This window comes from Elephantulus edwardii, unplaced genomic scaffold (genome assembly GCF_000299155.1).
Source record: "Elephantulus edwardii isolate Elephantulus edwardi_28Jun2011 unplaced genomic scaffold, EleEdw1.0 scaffold00089, whole genome shotgun sequence".
Taxonomy (NCBI): domain Eukaryota; kingdom Metazoa; phylum Chordata; class Mammalia; order Macroscelidea; family Macroscelididae; genus Elephantulus; species Elephantulus edwardii.
The window spans coordinates 3,259,874-3,281,054 of record NW_006399839.1 but is presented as its reverse complement, the minus strand read 5'-3'; the positions used below and the strand labels follow the sequence as shown (position 1 = coordinate 3,281,054).

The 21,181-nt window shown below is 48.2% G+C and overlaps 1 protein-coding gene across 1 annotated transcript in view; it reads left to right on the top strand.

Moving 5' to 3' along the window:
• The window catches only part of KSR2 (kinase suppressor of ras 2), a 425,537-nt gene that overhangs the window by 326,889 nt on the left and 77,467 nt on the right, over positions 1-21,181 (top strand). Inside the window, exons 8-10 of the mRNA XM_006890405.1 lie at positions 8,269-8,336; positions 10,435-10,440; positions 12,801-12,919. Coding sequence (XP_006890467.1) covers positions 8,269-8,336; positions 10,435-10,440; positions 12,801-12,919 — 193 coding nt within the window. The remainder of the gene's footprint in view (positions 1-8,268; positions 8,337-10,434; positions 10,441-12,800; positions 12,920-21,181) is intronic.

The window sequence follows — 21,181 nt, the reverse complement described above, 5'->3', positions numbered from 1 at the left end:
ATCGGGGCAAAAATGGCTCCAGCTTCTGATGATGAGAAGATAAAAATGTGGAGCAGGAGCCCCCCCCCCCAAGCTGCTTGCAACTACTCTTTGCCCCAGCTCGTCCAGGCCTTGGTGCTCCAGAGAGAGGAGGAGCCCCGATGTTGCAGCTGCTGCAAAGTTCCTGGAAGCTTCAGGAACTTGTACAACAGGCAGGATATTGGCAGGCTATAATTAGGAGCACGCGTTTCAGAGATCACCAGCTTGAAGCCTGAGCTTACTCTTCCATTAATAGAAACACTTGAGTTTTTTGCAGTAATTATAACGGGAATTCATGGTCCCTTACATGCGTTTTAGCCTGTTTGAAACAAAACTTTTAGGTCCAATTACAGCTGCATGTGAGGGCTGAGTGGGGCTTGCATGTGGTGGTGGTGATGAAGATGATAATGGTGGTGTTGTATTGAGAGCTTATATAGAGTGCCAGGCATTTTGCTAAACAAAAATTGACAGACATAGTCTCATTATTTCATTCTCAAGCTTAACATGGAAGGTAATCCCATTATTATACCTATTTTACAGATGCAGAAAACAGAGGCCGTCAGAAGGAAAGTGTTAACTCAGAGTCTCACGTTAGGTAGATCTGTGACTCAAACTCAAAGAGCACTCAGATTTCAGTTCTCAGACTAGGGACCACCTTGTGTGAGATCACACTTGAATGGGCCAAGGCTTTCTAGCTGGCTCATCACTAGCGCCACCTCTGGTGCAACTGAAGAACTCACCCCCACCCCACCCCCACCCCCAGGATCCTTTCTTTCATTGAAAGATAAGAAGCAGGCCTGTGTTCTGAATGCCAGGTCCCAGGACCCACAAAGACCCCACATCCCTTTGCTCGCTCTCTCGAGGTTAGCTTAAGTGTGGGGTCTCTAACAGCTTCCCCTACTGTGTTCGCTCAGGGAGAGGACAGCTCTGGGGGTTCTGAGAGTTGAGGATGATGCTGGAGCCTGCTGTCCGGCCCACATGCCAGTTCCCCCACCATCCCTTGCTCATTTATGTTGAGACTCTCCCTCTGTCTGAGTCGAGAGAGTGAAGCCGGAGTTGTCAGTAGTGAGGGCAGGGGGCATAGAAAGCCCTTTCTGGAAACATCAGTTCAGTGCACAGACCACAAGGGAATCAAAATGAGATGGAAATGCCCAGCTGGGGCATTTGTTGGGACCAGGGTGACTGCCAGGGGAGCAACGATGTGGTTTGGTGATTTGGTGCTTTTGTAAAAAGCAGTGGGGTACTCTTCATTCAAGGGCAGTGCTGGGAGTGGGGAGGCCATGAGGGAGGGCCCCGCCACAGCCCTGTTACAGCAGCAATCGCCCCACCACTTCTCCAGCTGTCATCTCCCGGCTTCCAGCCCTCCATTGGTTATACTCCTTGATTTCAGATTAAATCAGTCTTCAGAGGAGACTCTGTAATACCTTGCTTGCCCTGTTCCTCCTCCCCTCACTCCTCTCTTCACCCAGCGTTCTGGCCACCTTGACTCCCTAGGACCGCAGCAGGCTGTGTCCCTTCCTCACTGCCATGTTGGATTGAGGGAACCCTAACAATGCCATGTGGCAAAGTAGAACTACCCCATAGGATTTCCAAAGCTATAACTTTTATTTATAGGACTGAGAGTCAAATTCTGTGCCTGGCCTTTCTCATCTCCCTTCTTTCTCTCTTCCTACCTTATTGAAAGATAGGTGGCTTAGTGGTAAGAAACTGTGGCGCCAAAACAGAAGTATGCAGTTCAAATCCACCGGTTGCTCTGAGGGAGAAAGATGGGCAGTCTCCTCCCATACAGTTTACTGCCTCTGAAAACCCCATGGAGAGTCAGTTATGGGTTAGTTAGTTCTGACTTGATGGTATATAACAACAATGGCAACCTCCTTGTAACCACTAGGAAGGGTTTGAGCCACTAACCTTTTGGTTAGCAGCCAAATGCTTAACTATTGGACCATCAGAGCTCCCCATCTTCTCCTGTTATTCAGTGCTCTTGAGTCCACTACAATTGATGGTGAGGCTGTGAACAGATCAAACCTCACCCAATCCCACACCGTCATCATGATCACGGCCATGCTGAAGTCACTGTATCAGCCCATCTCTCAGAGGATCTTCCTCCACTTTGCCAAGCATGATGTCCTTCTGCAAGGATGAGCCCCTCTCGATAACCTACCCCCAGTCTCACCGTCCTTGTCTCTAGGGAGCTCCCTGACTGCACAACCACACCACTATTCATTCCCACATTATTCACTATCATTAACGGCAACTCACTGGCCCCTCCTCCCCGAGGAGAACCATCTTCCAAGGGTTTTCCATGACCTTGATCTTCTGGATGTAGATCACCAGGCCTTTCTTCCTCTCATCCAGGGCAAGGTTTATAGAAAGCAGCTCCTTTGAGTTCTGTTAGGAAAGGCTGTACCTGGTTCAGGTGAACTGTAACAAGAGCCGGCGTGGGGCATAGAGAGAGGAATCGGGCCTTTGGATTGCCAGCAGTAACCTCATGCATTTGCTGCAGTCGCCCCATCACCATGTGAACAGACTTCCCAGCAGAAGCCCTCTTCCTTCCCAGTCTTGCTTCCTTTCTCTGGGAAGGCTGATGAGCCCCATGCAAGGCTCTAGGTGACTGTCTACTCCACAAGTCTGTGGGGACCATAACTGTGACAAAACTATTAAGAAACAGCACAGCTTCTGATAAAAGGGGGCATTTGCCCCCCACTGTTCTGGAGCCAGATCCTCAGAGGGACAGTTTGCTTCTGCTCAGATCCTTGCCGCCACGACCTCAGGACTTTTGGGGGGGTGTAAACACCCAACTCATTATCATTGAGGGAGCTCTAGTAGCCTAGTGGGAAGGAATTGTGTTGTCAACCCAAAAGCACACAGTTCAAATCTGCCGTCTGCTCACAGGAAAAGACAGCTAATCAACTCCCGTGAGATTTACTGTGTCTGAATATCCTCTGGAGGGTCAGCTATGAGTCGGTTCCGACATGGCGGTACACAATAAAAACATTATCATCGAGGCTGTAAATCGCACGAGAGGAGATTGCCAATCTCATCAGCTGATGGATTTGAACCATATGCCTTTTGGGTTAGCAGCACAAACTCCTTCCCACTTAAGGTTCTTGAGGCTGTAAATTCCACAGGAGAAGCTAGCCCATCCTGCTCTCATGGAGCCACTACCAGAGTGACAGAGGAAACGAGTCCGCCAGAGCTCTGTTGGAGAGGAAAGGAGACTGAAGGTGAAAGAGGAGAGAGGAGGGGGAAGAGGAGGCAGCATTTCACAAACTACACGGGAGGAGACCCCACCTCCACCTGCTGCCATCGAGTCAGCTCTGACGGATATGACCCCTCGGGGATCCGCGTAGAGCTGTGCTCTGTGGGCTTGTCAATGGCTGCACTTTGTTCTGATCACCAAGCCTTTCCTCTGTGGTGACCCTGGATTGACTTGAACCCCAAACCTTTCAGTGAGTGCTCAAGCATTTAACTGTGCCACCCAGCGACTCCTTTACAAATAAGATGGGAATAAAAAAACCCACTGCTAGATTCCAACTCCCAGATACCCTATTGGGTAGAGAAGAAATGTCCCAAGGGTTTCCTGTCCTCCAGAGCACCTACTTGGTTACACCTGCCAGTCTTTTAGTTAGTGGCCTCATGCTTAAGTACCACCAAGACTCTATACCTTCCTTTTTTTATTTTTTTATTTTTACAAACTAATCAGATACTTTTTGAGCAATTGAGGTAATTTTTAAAAAATTGTTTGCTAGGGCTAATGAATGTCCCTAAATCAATAGTGTTTGAGAGGTTTTTCCTCTTCATCCTTTTCTGCATTCTCTTCCTCTCTTCTCCTTCTGTCTGGCCAATATTTATGCAACATGTTTTAGGCGCCAGGCATCAGGCCAGGGACTGAAAGGGGGAGAGAAGAGGGCACTACACAAATGAGGAAGACCCAGATTCTCCCCATAAAGAGAAATTTACATATTTCATTTGCAGACCAAGAGATGTCTCAATTAGCCAGCAGATCCTTTAGGGAATGAGATGTTCCCTGTAAGCAACTTTGCTCAATAACTGAAGCTTGTCCTATTAAGCTTTGGAAGGTTTTTTTTGTAAATTAACCATTTCGAATGAAAGCTTCAGTAAATTCTTTCCAAGTTCTTTTCAAGTTACCAAACTGTCTGAGAACTGCGAGGACCTTTTTGGTGTGCTCAGAATGTGTATTAGCCAGCCCTGTTGGACCATGGAACTGTTCACTACAGAAGCATTTTCTTGTTTATTCCTCATCAAGTTTTACATATGATGGAACCTAAGCTCAACAAGCTAAAATGACTTTCCCCTTTGGTCACACAGCTGGGGAAGGGTCGATTTCTAAAAGGACTGAAGATATGCACAAGGAATCTAGGGGAAGAGGACATGCTTATTTGGCTTTTGTTTGCAAATCAAGGCAAAATTCGCAAAACATGAGAGTGACCATTTTAAAGAGACACTAAACAGTGATACAGTTACGTTGTTTTGAAATGACTACTTCTCTCTAATTCCAACTCTCCCTCCAAAAGAACAGCCTATATCCAAAAGTGGTACCCATTACCTCCAGCCGTGGCAGCTGCCAATCTCTTTGCCATCTCTATGGATTTACCTGTTCTGATATTTTGAGTAAATGGACTCACATAATATGTGATACTTTGTTCCTGGCTACTTTCACTTAGCATTATTTTTTTCAACGTTAATCACGTCATAACTTGTGCCAATCATTCTTCTTTATTATGGCTGAATAACGGTTTATTGTATGGCCCTATCGTATTTTGTTTATTCATCTAGGTACTTATAGATGTTTAAGCTGCCATGAACACTGTGTAAAGGGTGAAATCCCTGTTTCCTGGGCTTTTGAAAATATTATTAGAGTGGATGTGCTATGTCACTGTAGCTATTTTTTTTTTTTAAAAAGTATTTTTTTATTAATTTTAATGAACATTTACAGAGATTTTGGATTTCCATTCATTCATTGCCGTACTTTTCTCCCTGCCCACCCCTCCCCACCAGTTCGCTCCCCTCTCCAAAAAGAAAAAGAAAAAAAAATTCCTTCATTGGTATACAATTCCCCCATCCCTTCCCCCCGCCCCCATCCCAAGTGTCACTGTAGCTTTTTGATGAATCACCAACTCCTTTTCTGAGGGCTTGGTTGTTGGTGTGAGAACTGAGGGGCATGCTGCCTCCATGTTCAGAATCACTTTAAATTATCATGCTATCTCAGGTTAGGCTACCCTAGAAGTGAACCCTGAGATAAGGGTTGGAGAAGTGGATTATTTGAGAAGAGATCCTCTTAACACACAGCCAGCTGTTGGGGAGCAATACAAGGTAGAGAAGGTGGCCAGGCTTAGAGCCTTGAAGAGCTGGTTCCAGCTGTGTCAGCAAGTGGGCCCAGTGCAGTGGGGATTGCTGGATGATATCACTGAACACATCTGAGTGGTTCTACCCAGAGGAGAAGAGACTGGGTGATTCACCAACCATGTTCCACCCAGGGGGAGGAGACTGAGCAACAGTTCACCAACCACTTTTCACTCAAGGGGAGAAGACAGGACTGTTCACCAATCACATTCCACCCAGAGGGAGGCCTTGAAGCGTTCACCAACTATGTCCTACGCACAACTTGTTCCTGGAGTTACTGACTCCTCGCATTCTGGCCACCCGACATTGCAGCCAGAAAAGGTTCATCGCCAGCGGCGTTGCAAGAGTTTGTAGCAGAAAGCTCTACCTAGTTATTGATCCAATTATGAATAAAAATGATAACTACCATAATAAAAAGGCCAGTAACTGCTAGTTTTTGCATATCTATTGTATGTGTACCTGATTCACACCATGTTCTTTTCAACCACTTGCTGACTGTAGAGTAGAAGGTAGAAAAAGTAATGCCTTTGAGTTGTGGTGTTGGATACGAGAACCAAATATCTCATGGACTACCTAAAGAACGAGCAAGTCTGTCTTGGATAAAGTACAAGCAGGGTTCTCCTTAGAGGCTAAGATAGTAAAACGTCAGCTCATGTACTTTGGGCGTGTTGTTAGAAGGATCCATTCCTTGGAAAAAAGGTTTCATGCTTAGAAAGGTAGAGGGTCAGTAAAAGAGAGGAAGCCCCTCAATGAGTAGCATTGTTGCAGTGACTTTAACAATGGACTCAAGTATGTCAGAGACGGTGAGGATGGCACAGGGTCAGGAAAGGTTCAGATCTGTTGTTCATAGGGTCACTATGATGACACTCAAAAACAACTGTGCTTCAAGTACTATCCTAGACACCTCACTTGTGTTAGTTCCCGCTACAATCCTGGGAGGCAGTTGGTATGATTGTGCCCACTTTACAGGTGAAAGAACTGAGTGTCAGAGAGCAGCTGGATGACTTTCCCAATTTGGCATGGACTGGACATGGTGACACCTGAATCTGAGCCCCACTTCATCCCCCAGGATACCCTGATCCCATCCACCCTTTTGAGGATGTCTGTGTTCTTTATGGCAAAGCTCCTTAAAGGCTGCCCGTGGGGCATTTGCTATCAGTTGGAATCTGCTGATGGCACTGGGCCTGGTTTGGGGAATTCTGGGAGCTGTATGGTTCTCAGTTCTTATTTCCTAAGAGTCCACATCCCGGCAGTCCACTGTGCCACAGGGCTCCCTCAATAGAGTCATATTGGAAACTGTGGGGCCGTTCTCTGCTGTCCTGTAAGTAAAGCCACTGTGAGTGGGAATTGACTGAAAGGCGATGTGCTTTCTGAATGGGAGCATTCTCCCAGGGGCAGTGAAAAAGACAGATATCCTCTGGACTGAATGGAGTTTAATTCTCACCAGATAAGTGGTTCTCCCCAAATTGGACACAGCGAGAGTGTGTCTCCTCTCTGTGGAAGTCTCTGGTAACTTCTCCTCCACTCCACACCTGAGTCATTTCAGGGCTGGACTAATCCTCCAACTCCATGAGCAGAGTCCAGATGTGCAGGTTCCAGGCTTTGGCGTTGGAACCTTTGTTGCAGGGTGTAAGGTCTGGCCATTGTAGATTTCTCTTTCTGGTCTTTTATGTATAAGCAGTGGCCACATCACATCTCTAGTGCTGCCCTCTGAAGTCCCTGGGGAAGGATGTGAGTTCTGTCTCCAGCCCCTTGGCCAGAGGTGAAGGAGGGCTCTTGGATTGCTGCAAACACCAGCGCAAGGGACACTGGAGGGCGGAGAGCTGGATGAGATCACTGGCAGCCTGACCTGGTTCATCCGTGATCCACAGCTTACATTAAACTGCCATGACTGCGGGGCACTCCCACACATGCACACTGCCCTTCCCTCTGTGCACAGGCTGGTGAACGATTCACTCAGAGGTAATTCATAGGTGACGTGGTCTTGTTAAGTGCCATCACGCTGGCTGTTATTCATAGAGACCCAGCTATGAACCTCACCCTAACATCTTCATCCCTGACACACTTGAGCCCATTGTTACACTCACTGTGTTAATCCATGTTGTTGGGGATCTTCAGCACTTACACTGACCCTCCACCTTTCCCAGCATGATGTCCTTTTCCAAGGACCGGCCCTTCTTGGCCACACGCCCAGCATATGTGACACACACTTTCAGCATCCTTGCCTCCAAGGAGCATCCTGGTTGTACCTTCTCCAAGACAGGCTTGTTTATTCTTTTGACAGTCCATGGGATTCAGTGTTCTCCATCAGCATCACAGCTTAATAGCACCAGAATAGCATGAAGGGGATTTTTCGTCTTGGAGACTTCTAGGATGAAGCCGAGCTATCCCAAACAGTACCTCCTGCAGAAACTTCACAGAACTAGCCAATTCCCTAATTAGGTTTCCCAAACACCAATGTGATTGTGCCACAGTCCTCCAAAGCCTGACGGCCACCCAGAGCCTGCAGAGTCATTGCAGACTCCTTGGCATGACCCTCAGGTCATATATTTGTCCATCTACCATTTCACCCATTCATTCATCAACCAATCTAGCCATCCACCCATAAATCTATCTATTCATCCATCTACACATCCACCCACAAACCCATCTAGCCACATCAACACATTCATTCATAAATCCATCTATCCACCCATCCATCCATCTCCCTATCCATCTATCAAGCATCCTATCACCTTGTCCATCCATCCATGCGTGCGTCCATCCATCCATCCATCCATCCATCCATCCATCCATCCATCCATCGGTCTGCCCACTCATCTACCCACCCACCCATATATCCCCTCACATATCCATCCGTCCTCTCTCTCTCTCTCTCTCTTGCAGATTAAAGTGCCACAACAAATGCACCAAAGAAGCCCCACCCTGTCACCTCCTGATCATCCACAGAGGAGGTAAGTATATAACACTTGCTGCCCCGGGGGTGAGAATGTGATGGGCTCAACAGCTGTCCCCCTGAGGCCCATTATGAATATCTCCGAACCCTTTGATATTTGCCTATCTAGTGTCTACTCTATAAACATATAGAAATAATGTTAGTTATAGAACGGAGTTCAGGTTTTTGTGCAAGGGTTGCTATGAGTCTTATTCAGCTTGACAACACTTAACCACTGCTAAATGAGACTAGTGTTGTTGTATCTGGAGAAACATCCTTCCACTTTGCACATCACTCTTTGTCAATGTGCTGTATGAAGTAACCTGGGTTGGCTGTGATGCTGAACCTTGTGCCATTGGGGTATCAAATACCACAACGGTTTTCCAATGTGGACAGTGTTTAGTGAAGCTCCCAGTTGTAAAACAGGTTTGGAAGCAGGAGTGGCATCCGCTTCCTAAACCACATGCTTCTGGAAACTCCATGAACTTGGAGAAACAACAATAGTTAATAGAAAGGCATTAGGTCTTTTGTTGACTATGAGTCATGCTCGACTCGACGGCAATCAACAAGTGTTTACCCCCATGATACTCTTCCTGATGTCTTTCTTTTCAATTCCCATTCCCCACCTATCCCCCTTGTTACTGTCCCCCTGTTTTGTTGGACAATGCTAGACCTTTGCTCTTCAAAGTGTGACCCATGGATCTACAGCACCGGTGGCACCAGGAGTTGGGAGCGATGCATCACCATTTTGTTCCCTGATACTTTCGTCCCCAAAATATTCTCTCCTTCCTAAATCCTATTCTCATTTGGCTTCCCCTCTCCTCATAATCCTATTGCTCTTCCTTTGGCTCACAAGGGTGCATTCCCCAGTGTCTGTCCAGGTTGTGCTCCTTAGCCCCATTGGTTATCTCCAGATCTCACTAGGGCTTGTTCCGTCTCCCTAAGCCTTGAGGCGTGTCTGTGAGAACCTATTTAGGCAGAGATACAAGACTTGGAAGAACCACCATCAGCCTTTCATGCAAACTCAAGGGCAGTTTTGCTGAACTAGAAGGCAAGGCAAGGGGGGGAGCTGGGAGGAGACACCAGCCTGGGAAGCCTTGCAGTTTGGCTGTCTTGTTTCTTCTCCTGCAAGGTCATTACCACCTGACTCTGCTGTCCACGTGCAGTCCACCCAGTGGGCCCCCTTGGTGATGGTTATGTGCCTTCAAGTTGGATCCGACTCGTTGCTGACCTTCCAGCAGGTTTTCAGAGACTGTAAATCACATGGGAGACAATTGCCCATCTTTCGTCCATCAAGCAACTGGTAGATTTAAAACACCTAACTTTGGGTTGGCAATACAACTTCTTGCCACTAGACTACCAAATTCCATGGAGCCCCTGTGGGTCTGCACTTTTCTGTCTAGTAGTGACTAGCTGCAGTAGAGTATGTAAATATAAATGAATTAAAAAGAAAATAAAAATTCAGTTCATATTTGTCACATGTCAAGGGCTCAGCAGCCATATGTGTGTGGCTAGTCCTAATATCAGACAGTACAAACGTAGGACATTGTCAACATTTGTCAAAATCTCTATTGGATCATGCTAGGCTTTTGCTATTCAAAGTGTGGTCGATGGATCACCTGGGAGCGTGGGAGCAATGCATCGCCGCTGGCCCCGGCCTGGTCACTGTCGAGTCCATTGTGACCCACAATGACCTCAGGTGCTTTAGAGTAGAGCTTCCCCAAGTTCATCGTTTCTAACTTTCAGAAGCAGATTGATTGCCAGGCCCTTTTCCCAAGGTCCCTCTGGATAGTTTCGAACCACCAACCTTTCCCTTAGCAGCTGAGCCTGTCACTATTTGTTCCATTCAGGGGCTGAACTCCTGAGTCAGAGCCTGCATTTTTAAGAAGATCCACAGGTGACTGCTGGGTGCTTCATTTCAGCAGCTTTAGGCTAGAGCAGGAGCTGAGACCTCGGAAACCTACCAGGGCCGAACAAGTGTCCTAAATAAGAGACGTTGAGGGGGGAGGTGGCACATAGCAGAGTGGACACTCAGGTGCCATCTAGAGAGGACAGGATGGCCGGCACTGCCAGCGTTTCTTTCTTTAAACAGCCACATACAGAGTTTTGCATGTCAGATCCTTGTTTTCAAATGTCAGCCGCTTATTGAAATACTTTAAACTCTTCCTTTCCACCCACCCCCACCCCCTTCATTTGTGACTTTACATGTTCTGAGAGCTACCAGGGGCAACGTTTAGGTCCGGCAGTGGGACAATCCTATCCGAGTCCTCTTCGGCCTCCTTCCTCCCCGCCCCTCTCATCGGCCGTGGGAACAGGCTCTGTTTCAGAACAAACCCAAGGGAGAGGCAAAATGCTGCCGGGACCCCTGTGCTGGGCCCCAAAGCCAAGGACCAGTTGGTTTCGATGATCATCGTGGATCACCGTGAGGAGAGAAAATTGCAAGTGAAGGAAGTGTTCCGCCCGCTTCTCGTGGCCCTCCCTCCCCACATCCTTCATTAAGGACCATCTGTTCCTTGAGTAACTGTATACACTCAGTGAGGCTATTTTAAAACCTGAAATCTCACAGCTCCCAAGCCTGGATGGGGGATCTTGGCCCCCGACAATCCCATTCTCTTGGGAAAGGGTTCTGTTGGATCCACTTCCACATGGAGATGGGAACCAGGGTCCTGGCCTGGGTGCTGACATTTGAAGTGGGGTGTCTTCCTCCCACCCTTTCTCCCAGCCATACCCCTTTTCTCACAGGCGGTAGGAGCCAATCAGTGCAAACTAGCGGAACTTTCCAGAGGTTCTCCAGCCTCTTGCTGTATCCCCCCCACCTCTCGGTAAGAAGTTGAAAATATAGTCAGTTTCCATGGTGATGGGAGAGCAGGCTAAGCAGAGAAATGCAATCCCTGGGTCAGTCCAAAGCGAAAGCTTTAACTTCTCAACCAGCCGCCTCCTCACTCCCACATAGTCACAGTTAACCAGCCACGTTCAGGTTCAATGGCAGAACACCTACCCTGCATGTGGGAGGCCGTGGGTCAGTTCTCTGTTCTTGAACCTCATGCACATCCCCTACCCCACCTAAGAGCAGTGGCTTGTGTGTTGCTGTGATGCTGAACAGGTGCTCAGTGGAGCTTCCAGACTGAGGCAGACTAGGAAGAAAGGCCTGGTGATCTGCTTCTGCAGACTAGCTTCTGGGAACCCCATGGATCCTAGCGGTCTATCTGCAGACGAGCATGGGGCTGACAGAGGACCCGGAATCCCCAGTTCTGTGGTGTGTGAGGTTGTCTTGACTCTGAGGCAGGTTTGCTGACTGCCAACAAGTAACAACAGATTTTACATTTGAACTACTTAGTTTTTCTTTCCCCTCGGCCCCTGTGAGTCGTAGAAATCCCTGGTTCCTGTTTCCATGTGGGAGTGGCTCCAACAGAACCCCTTACCTCCCAACCTAGACAATATTCTGCTGTGATTCGTAGAGTTTTCATTGGCTAAGTTTTGGAGATAGAGCAATCACCAGACCTTTCTTCCTACTCCACCTTATTACTTACTGATAGTGAATCATCGCTGCCTCCCAGACAGCAGGGAGAAGGAGCTTGGATGCTGTGGTTTGAGACAGGAAGCTCTTAACTGGCACCAGCTGTGTGCCCAGCTCCTGGCATGGCTTTTAAGGTGAAGTAGGAGGGAAAGCTGGACAAGTCGAGCTTCTCTCAAGGCTACAGCCACATAATGGGTTTGAACCAATTCGAAAGCATGTAACCAGACACGCATGTCAGAAGAGCACTGTGCCCCACAGGATTTCAGAGGCTGATTTTTCAAAAGTAGATTGCCAGGCCTTTCTTCCAAGTACCCTCTGGGTGGCCTCGTACCACCACCCATTTAGTGAGCAGCTCAGCACAGTAACTGCACAGTGCAGGGACTCTCGGGGGACCTTTGTCCTTCCTAAAGGTTCTGGTCTTCAATGAATGCCAGCGTGAAAATTATTATAATACTGTAGCTTTCAGTTTTTCTTCCTTAAAAATCTGTCCTTTATAGCATCAATTTAATTGTTTTCTAATGTTTAATTGCCAAACATTGAGCTCTAGTGGCCTAGGGGTAAGAAGCTATGCTGCCAACTCGAAGGCACACAGTTTGAATCCACCAGCTTCTCCACGGGAAGAAGATGGGCGGTTTCCTCCCTTGCACTTTACAGCCTCTGAAAGTCGGCTAGAGAGTCAGCTGTGGGTCAGTTCCAACGTGACGGCCCAGAACAATCACCAAAAGTCACAGATAAAGAGCTAATGTTAGCTCAGTTGTTTCGCTGTAACCTCTTAATATAAAAATTTGAGGAATCACAGAAGGTACCCTAGTCCCACCACCACAACAGTGACAATGACTGGCACTTTTGTACCTTCCCTTCCAGTTTTGAGGGTGGGCCTTTGATTTGGGGTCTGAGCTCTGGTATACAGTAGACCTAAATGATATTAAAACTCCCAAATCATGGTTTTTGTCCCTACGGACCCAGCAAGGCTAGTCCGGACAGAGTCGGTCCCCTGTGACATCAACAACCCGCTCCGGAAGCCGCCGAGGTATTCGGACCTGCACATCAGCCAGACGCTCCCCAAAACCAACAAAATCAACAAGGTGAGGCTGGGGGTTCTAGTGCGGTGAGGGGACAGGTGGGTGATGGGAGGAAGGAGGGACGTGGGCCCCAGATGGATCTGGGGGCTGGTTCTTATGCTCTCATGTGCCAGCCCCCCAAGACCTCTCCTCACTCTGTGTATTCTGTGTTGGATACACTTGGGGGGCACCCAGCGATTGGTACAGGGACCAAGATGCCAGCCAGACTGAGAGAAGGAAATGGGGATGAAAGGCTGTGTCTGCTGAGGGGCAAGGCAAGCCCGAGTTTCCTCAGTGGCCCAGACTCCACCCGCTTTGCTCTCTGAGAGCTTTCACCATCTGCCAGGATCAGCTTCGCAGATGGTACTGGGCTTTCCAACACATCTGCTGAATCAAACTGCCAAGGGACAGGGTCTCTTTCTGAGCTTGCAGATCGAGGGGATGGTTACCACACAGGGCCACAGCCAGGTGGGTAGTCCCCAGCGGGCTCCTCTGGGCATCTCTCCTTCCAGCACAGCATCCATTCTTTTGTTTGGACTAGAGAGTAGGCCACACCAAAGCTATTCCCTGAACACTTTCCTCTGCAGGAGGGAGGCAGGAGGAGGGCTTGGGCAGAACTCACTGGATGGATCCAGAAGTAGCTCTCCTGGCCAAGACGGAAGCAGGGACTTGGGAAAGCATGGTGCCTCTGTGCTGTACTTGAGAGTGGATGAAACTGAGCTCAGCCTGAGGACATGAGGGTGGTGGACCTGTGTTCAGCCCCCTGATGCGGTCACAGTGTCACATGACCTCTCACTGGCTCAGCCTCACTTCTCATCAGACTCTCATCAGTACCATCCCAGCCCATTTCAGTCTCCAGAGCAAGTAGTAATGAGAGTGCTTTAAACCACATCATTGTCTATTTAAAAGCCATCCCCTGGCTTTCTACTGCATGTGGGAAAAATCCTCAAAATCTTTTTCTATTTGGTCCCTTCCTCTACTTCAGACTCCTCCTTCCATGTCTGTCCACTCAAAGTCATCTGCCCTTGGCCCACCATCCTCACACTCTGGTTTCAGCATCATTCATCAGCTGATACCTCGTGACATGATGCAAGCATTCAAGAGCTTGGCTTCTGCAGTCAGGCAGCTTGGCTTCTTCCATTTCCTATCTATGAGGCCTCAGTACTTCTGAACCTCAGTTTACCTAGTATGTACAATGGGCATGTTACAGCTACCGACTGCTGCACCACAAACTATCTCAAGTTAGTGGAGGACAACAAACCCTTCCTTTCCTATGTCCGCAGATTCTGTGTTTCAGGAATATTGGAACAGATTTGCCTGTTCCCCAAACAGCATAAGGACTCAAATGGGAAAATGCAAATAGCGAGGGGCTGGAATCATCTAGATTGGGAGTAACCTATGACTGTGACCTGCAGCCCGAGTTGGTGAATCAAGTTGTACTGGAGCTCAAGCCACACCTTTCTGCTGCATGCTGTGTATGATCCTTGCGTGCTGGTGCGGAGTATTTTTGACAAATTGTGTCAGGGGCAAAGCTTAAAATCTTCTTCACTCTCTGGGGCCAGCAGAGCCAGTGAGAGGGACTGCCCATGTGGGGACCCTGCCTGTGGCTCCGGCTTCCTCCCAGGATGGCTGCCTCAGGGTAGACAGGCTTCTTCCTTAGCAGCTCAGGGCTCAAGGAGGGACGCTTTGAGAAAACCTGGTGGGAGCCGTGTGAACTCCTGTGCTCTATGGATGGCAGCGCGTCACTTCTGCTGTTCTCTGATCAGAGCAATCACAAGCCTGCTCGAATTCAATATGCAGATCCCTCTCTTTTCATTATTATTTAACAATGCTATTGTGATTTGAGTGATGTTTACAAAGCAAATTGTTTTTTTCTTACAACCATTTGTACATGTTTTGCTTTATAACTTTAATTACAATACCTGCCCTGCGATTAACTGCCTCTGAAAACCCAGGGGAGTGTCAATGATGGCTTGGCTCTGACTGGACTGTACACTACAGCAACAACAACAAAGAAATCCCACTTTTCTCACTCTTCCTCTAGAATTCTGATTCATTTCCTCTAGTTAATTTCCATTAACCCTTCTGTCTCGCCCCTTCCAAGCTTTGTTGTCCTCGGGCAAATGCTGTTCTTTTGACCTTGTGTGCTTGGTTATTCTAAGGACTTGGTGCCTCTCTGTGACACTGATCACTTTGTGAACACAAGGACTCAAACTCATCTCTCTTAAGTCAGAACCACTCATAGCTAGCCCTCCAGCAGGGTTTCATTCTCAACTCAACAGCTCAACTCACTGATTGCCATCAAGTAGGAACTGACTCAGAGCTGGCCCTCCAGCAGGTTTTCAGAGGCTGTCAATTGCATGGTGGCCTAGTGGTAAAAAAGCTGTGCTGTAATCCCAAAGGCACACGTTTGAAATCCACCAGCAGCTCCTTGGGAGAAGGATGGGTAGTCTCCTCCCATGTGAGTCACTGCCTCTCAGTGACAGTAGAAGAGATCTAATCAGTGGGCCTAGTAATGGGTCGGAGGATGGTGTGGGACCAAGCAGCGTTTCCATTCTGTTGTCCCTGGGTTCACTAGAATGGAAACTGACTTGAAGACACGTAATAACAACAACAGTCTAATATCAGAGTGGGCTAACCCAGGAGCACTGACAAAGGCCCAGCAGTTAGAAGTCCTGGGAAGTATGATTTTAATCTGAGGTTGCCATGGGCTTGTCACAGGTGTTGACTGGCCAGCACCTTGGATATTTTAGTCTAACATCGGGCTGGGTCCACTTTTCCTTTGTCTTCTACAGAATATATAGGTCTTTAGGTGGCCTGGGGCTCAAACGTTGTGGCTCCAGCCAAGTAACTGTGCATGCCTGTAACCCAGCTTCACCTTCATCACTGATGTGAGTGAGGGTTCAAAGCCACCTCCAGGTCCTTCCCTCCCACTTCACAGTCCCAGTGAATGTCTTAGTGTGAAATGAGCAGAAACACAGGTCAGGCGAATCAGCTCCTGTGACATTGTTCGGCTTGTCTGCCAGCAAGAGTTTTGATAAGGGAAATAAATTAACCTCCATTTAGAAAGCAGCTCTGACGTGAAGGTGGACAGGGTCCACCAGAGGGCTAGCCTGTTTGCCCCTTGTTCTTGTCGCACTGACTTCATGCAGATTCTTCTTGGCAGGCCATCATGTGGTGAGTGCCTTAGATTTCGGAGCCAATTGGGCCTGAAGGTTCCCTGATCACTGCCTGTTGATGCCTTCTCTCCAGCCTCGTTCAGTCCATCTGCATTCGCAGAGCTCCTGCCTTTTCACCTAGCATCATGGTTCAAGTTGGGGCTCTGGAGTCAGAATGGCTGGATTTGAAACTTAGCTCCTCCCTTCACTGTGTGCCTGTGGCTATAACATCTGGTTGTCTCTCTGCCTCAGTTTGTCACTCTGTAAAGTGGGTAGGATAGCAGGACCCTCTTCATGGGCTTGGAGAGAGGGTGAGCTGCAGTGATGCCTGTGCAGGATTCAGTCCAGGACCGGATCCTTAGTGCATGGGTGGAGCTTGGGGATGGAGAAAGAGCAGAGGAAAGAGGGATGGGAGGAGGAAAGAAGAGAAGGCAGATGGAGAGGAGAAGGCAGGCAGAGAGGAGGAAGAAGAAGGAAATGGCAAGAAGATAAGGAGGAAGAGTTAAACTCATTGCCCATTGAGTCAATTCCAATTCCCAGCTACCCTGTACAGAGGAGGCCTGCCCCAAAGAATTTCTGATGCTGTAATGTTTACAGAAGCAGATGGCTGCTGCTTTTTGCTGTGGAATGGCTGGTGGATTTGAACCATTGACCTTCTAGAGAACAGCTGACTGTTAAACCACTGTGCCACTAGGACTCCTTGAATGACGTATAGGAGGACAAATGAGGAGTGAGGAGAAAGATGAATAGGACACACAGTGAAGTGAGAGAAGACGGGGGTTCTTTCTTCTCTCTCTCTCCTTGTCTCCAGCTAGCCAGCCCTCTCTCTGCTGCCTGCTTCCTCCTTCTGGAGCCCTTCCTTCATCTAGCACACAGTTCCAGAGGGAGCACACCAGGTCTGGCACATTGCTAAGTGCTGAGGATCCAAAGATGAGAATAACATGCTCTAGCCTACATGGGGACACAGAGAAGTAGGTAGAGAAAGACAGGGAGGCACCACCCGGGGCCAGCCGAAGTCCCAGGCCCAGCCGAAGTCCCAGGCCCAGCCGAAGTCCCAGGCCCAGCACAGCGTGAATGGCTTACTTTGCCTGGTGGAGTGGGAAGGTCCGGGGAGCATCCCAGAGGAGGGCAGGTCTGAGCCATGTTTGCAAGAATGGTTGGACTCGTGCAGATGGGCAGATAAGCCAAGCAGAAATACACCTGGGTCCCAAGCCTTGGAGCTCTGGTGTCTTGTGGGGAGCTGTGTGGATAATCCAAGGGCACGTGGTTCCATCAGCTGCTCCATGGGAGAATGATGGACAGTTTCCTCCTGTGCGATTACAGCCTCTGAAAACCCACTGGAAGGTCAGCTGCAAGTCAGTTCTAACTCGAAATAGATAACAGTAAAAATAAGACGTGAAGAACAGCCTGCACTATGTTGAGGACCATGGACCTCGGTATGGGCTGAACATGTAAAAGACAGAGCAGAGTTCTCGTTTTAAACATGTGCCATCACTTGTCTGTATGGCAAGGCTTTCTTGTAGGACACCATACTTTCAGCATAAGCCTTCAAGCTTTTTAGCATGGAGTTGACGACTGCCCTTTTGCAGAACATTTAAGGAAGCCTCTTGAACTTTGCCACTCTAAGAGTGGAAGTCTCAGGAGAAGACTCTTCAGAAGATGGGTAGCCCATTGCCCCTGAGTCCATTCTCTCGCATAACGACTCTGACAGCCGGCCCTGCAGGACATCCTAGGCTGTAATCTTTATGGAGGGAGCCCTGCTGGCTTATGGGTAAAGAATTGTGCTGCCAACGCAGAAGTACCTGGTTCAAATCTACGACCTGCTCTGTGGAAGAGAGCTGGCCAGTCTCCTCCCGTGTGATGTCCTGCCTCTGAAGAACTGCTGAAGGCTCAGCTAGGGGTCGGTTCTGACTCGATGGTCCTCAGCAGCAGCGTTTATGGAGACAGAGGACACGTCTTTCTCCCAAGAGCTGCTGACAGATTTGAACCACTGGGTTAGCAGCAGAGCTCTTCACCATTGTACTACGAGGCTCCTTGCAAAATAGGTAGATGCGTGTTTTCTACTGTCTCTCATCCTTTGAGTGACCTAATCAGTCCTTCCGTACTTTAAAATCCTCGTGCACCCCGTTGGGCTGAGTGAGAGCAGCCAGCTGAATCTGAACTAAGATTCATGGCTGGTGTGTATGTTGCCATGCGACTGCAATCACCGCTGGACAAATCAGGAGAGAGTAAGGCGAGCGCCTGATGCTCTCCCATGATCGAGCCATAAATACCTCGAGCGTGGTCTTACGAGGACGTGGCCTAAACGAACTTGGCTGGCATAGGGAGCTTATTTCCAAGTGGTCAGGGACCCCTGCCTTCAGCAGGACTCACCTTTATCTTTCTCATAACAGATCAGAAACTATAATGAGGGGACCCATCACTTCAGGCAGCATTTGGCACACTGGATGGCCAAGGCCCGCTTCTCCATTCCTCAGAGCCCTCGCTCCCTCCTCTGGTAGTAACATCTCCTATAGGAGAAAAGACGCCAGGAATTACTGAACTCATTTCACTTCTATAAAGATGGAGGAGGTGCGTTTTTCTCTCTTCATCCCATTAAGTCTAACTAAAACTTCTAACTATGATCTAGAAAACATACACAGTGGTGGTTGTTGTTGGGTGTCAATTTCTTACCACCAAGTCACCAGAGCTCCTAAAATACAAGGCAGAGGAATGAAAATGGGAAAGAAAAGAAAGGCAGAGGAAAACAGGGAATGAAAAAGGAAGATGGAAAGAAGCCTGCCTGGGAGTGGACCTGAGGAACAGCTCAGCTGAGTTCCCTGCACCCTTCTGCCTCGTCTGTCTCACTCTTGGAGTTAAACAAGCCAGTGACCCGGAAGTGCCGACAAGCGACAATGAAAGTGCTCCAACCAAAGGCTGTTCCTTTCAGGAACGTCATCCCAACAAGAAACACAAACCCCTTGTAGATAATAGCTGCTGCCAGCGATTGCAGAAGAAACGGTGGCCCCATCTTCCAGCAAAGGCAACTGCACGTCCTGACTCCCAGCCTCGCCAGCTTGTCTGGAGGGAGCTCAGTCCCTGTGCTTGAGTGTCTCAGAGAAGGCTGAGAAAGGAGCCAGGACGTGTATCTCACTGTCAGCGGAGAATCTGGGCTTCCTCCCCACCCAGCCTAACACAGTGCCCTTGGCGCTCTCTGCTGAGGCCATAAATCTCAACACGTCCCTCCCAGCATTATTGCCGAGGTCACCCTGCCTTAACATCAGGGACAATCACATGGGAAACAGTGACATGACACTCCTGCCCCTCTCAGCAAGAAGAGCGTCCACAGAGGACTCTAGGAAAGCCAGGATCCCCATCTCCAGCCAGAGCAAATGAGAAACGCCACCAACTCAGAGGTGTCACCAGGGGCCACCAACTCAGAGGTGTCACCAGGGGCCATGCGGGGAACCTGGAAGTCTACTGCTACCAGGTAGTAACAGGGTGGCACATCCCGTTCCCTGACAGAGCATTGTCACTCGAGGCCATCAGAAATTGTTGTCCACAAGCTGGCTCTACTCATGACGACCTTACGTACTGGCAGAGTGAAGCCTTGCCACGCCCCTATCACCTTCATGGCCACCAACAGGCTTGAGTCTGCTGTTTGGCCACTGTGTCAGCCCATCTATCTTGTTAATGGTCTCTTCTTTTTTTTTTTAAAAAAAATATATGTATATATATGTGTGTGTGTGTATATATATATATACATACATACATATATACATACATATATGTGTGTGTGTGTGTGTGTGTGTGTGTGTGTGTGTGTGTGTGTATTCTACTTGCCCCGGGAGAATGTTTTCCTGATAGCAAGCTCAACACGTTGTTGCTACATATTCTCGAGTTGGAACTGACTCAGAGCTGACCGTCCAGTGGCTTTTTCGGAGGCAGGAAATCCCACAGGAAGAGATTGCCCAACTCTCCTGCACGGAGCTGCTGGTGGATTTGAATCACGTGCCTGCATGTTGGCAGCGCAGCTCCTTACCACTGGGCCAAGAGAGCTCCCTTTTTCAAATTGTGTGTGTGTGTGTGTGCGCGCGCGTGTTGTGTACCACTGAGTCAGAACCAACCCATAGCTGACCCTCTGGCAGGTTAACTGCCCCAACCGTGGTCATTCCTTTTCAAGGAACTCTGATTGTAATTTCTTCTGTAACTAGTTTGTTATAATCAACTCAGCTATTGAGTTGCCTCTGCTGTTGAGTCAGAACCAGCTCATAGCTGACCCTCTGCTGGGTTTATGGGCTGTAAATCACAGAGGAAGAACTGCTCATCCTCCTGTGCAGCAGCTGGTGGATTTGAACCACCAGAGAGAGGTGCGCGATTAAGTAGGCACCAACCCATAACTGAGCCTCCAGCGGGTTTTCAGAGGCAGTAAATTAAACTGGAATGGATTGTTCATTGTTCCCCTGCAGGGCAGCTGGGGGATTTTAACTGTGGTGTTTCAGCTTTGCCATGCAGCTCTCTGCCACAAGGCCACTATTTGCTAAAATAGAAGGGTTAAATAAGATACAGAATCCCCCAAACTTCCGGGCTTGAGTTGACATTTACCTGTCGTATCAAGAACCAGGAAGCTCTCGAGTGGAATGACAATGGCAGTCACTAGACACTAACTCCACATGAAAAGGATTTTAGAACTATTTGATGGCGATCATAAAGCAGCTGTCATAAAAGTACTCCAGTGAGCAATTTGGAACGTTCTTGAAACAGATGGGGGGAAAAACCCAGAAAATCCTTGCAAAGAAATAGGAAGTATCAGCAAAGAACTGGAAGGAGTAAGGTAGAACTCAAGGAAGTTGAGAAATGACAAATACAGTAACTTCTCCTAAAACCAACAAACAAAAAAACCTCAAGAGACTGGCCAGATGGCTGAAGAGATAGTTAAATAAACCTCAAAAAAAGTCCTCACTGAAAACATATCTTGTTAAATTACTAGATACTTAAGTTCTTGGTTGGCCTTTATATTCAATAATAATAATAACAAAAATAATAATAATTATTATTATTGATTTGCTTACAAAGTTTGTATACATTTTGTATCACACTATTCTTCACTCATATTGTGTTTCATACAATCATTCTCATGCATTACATT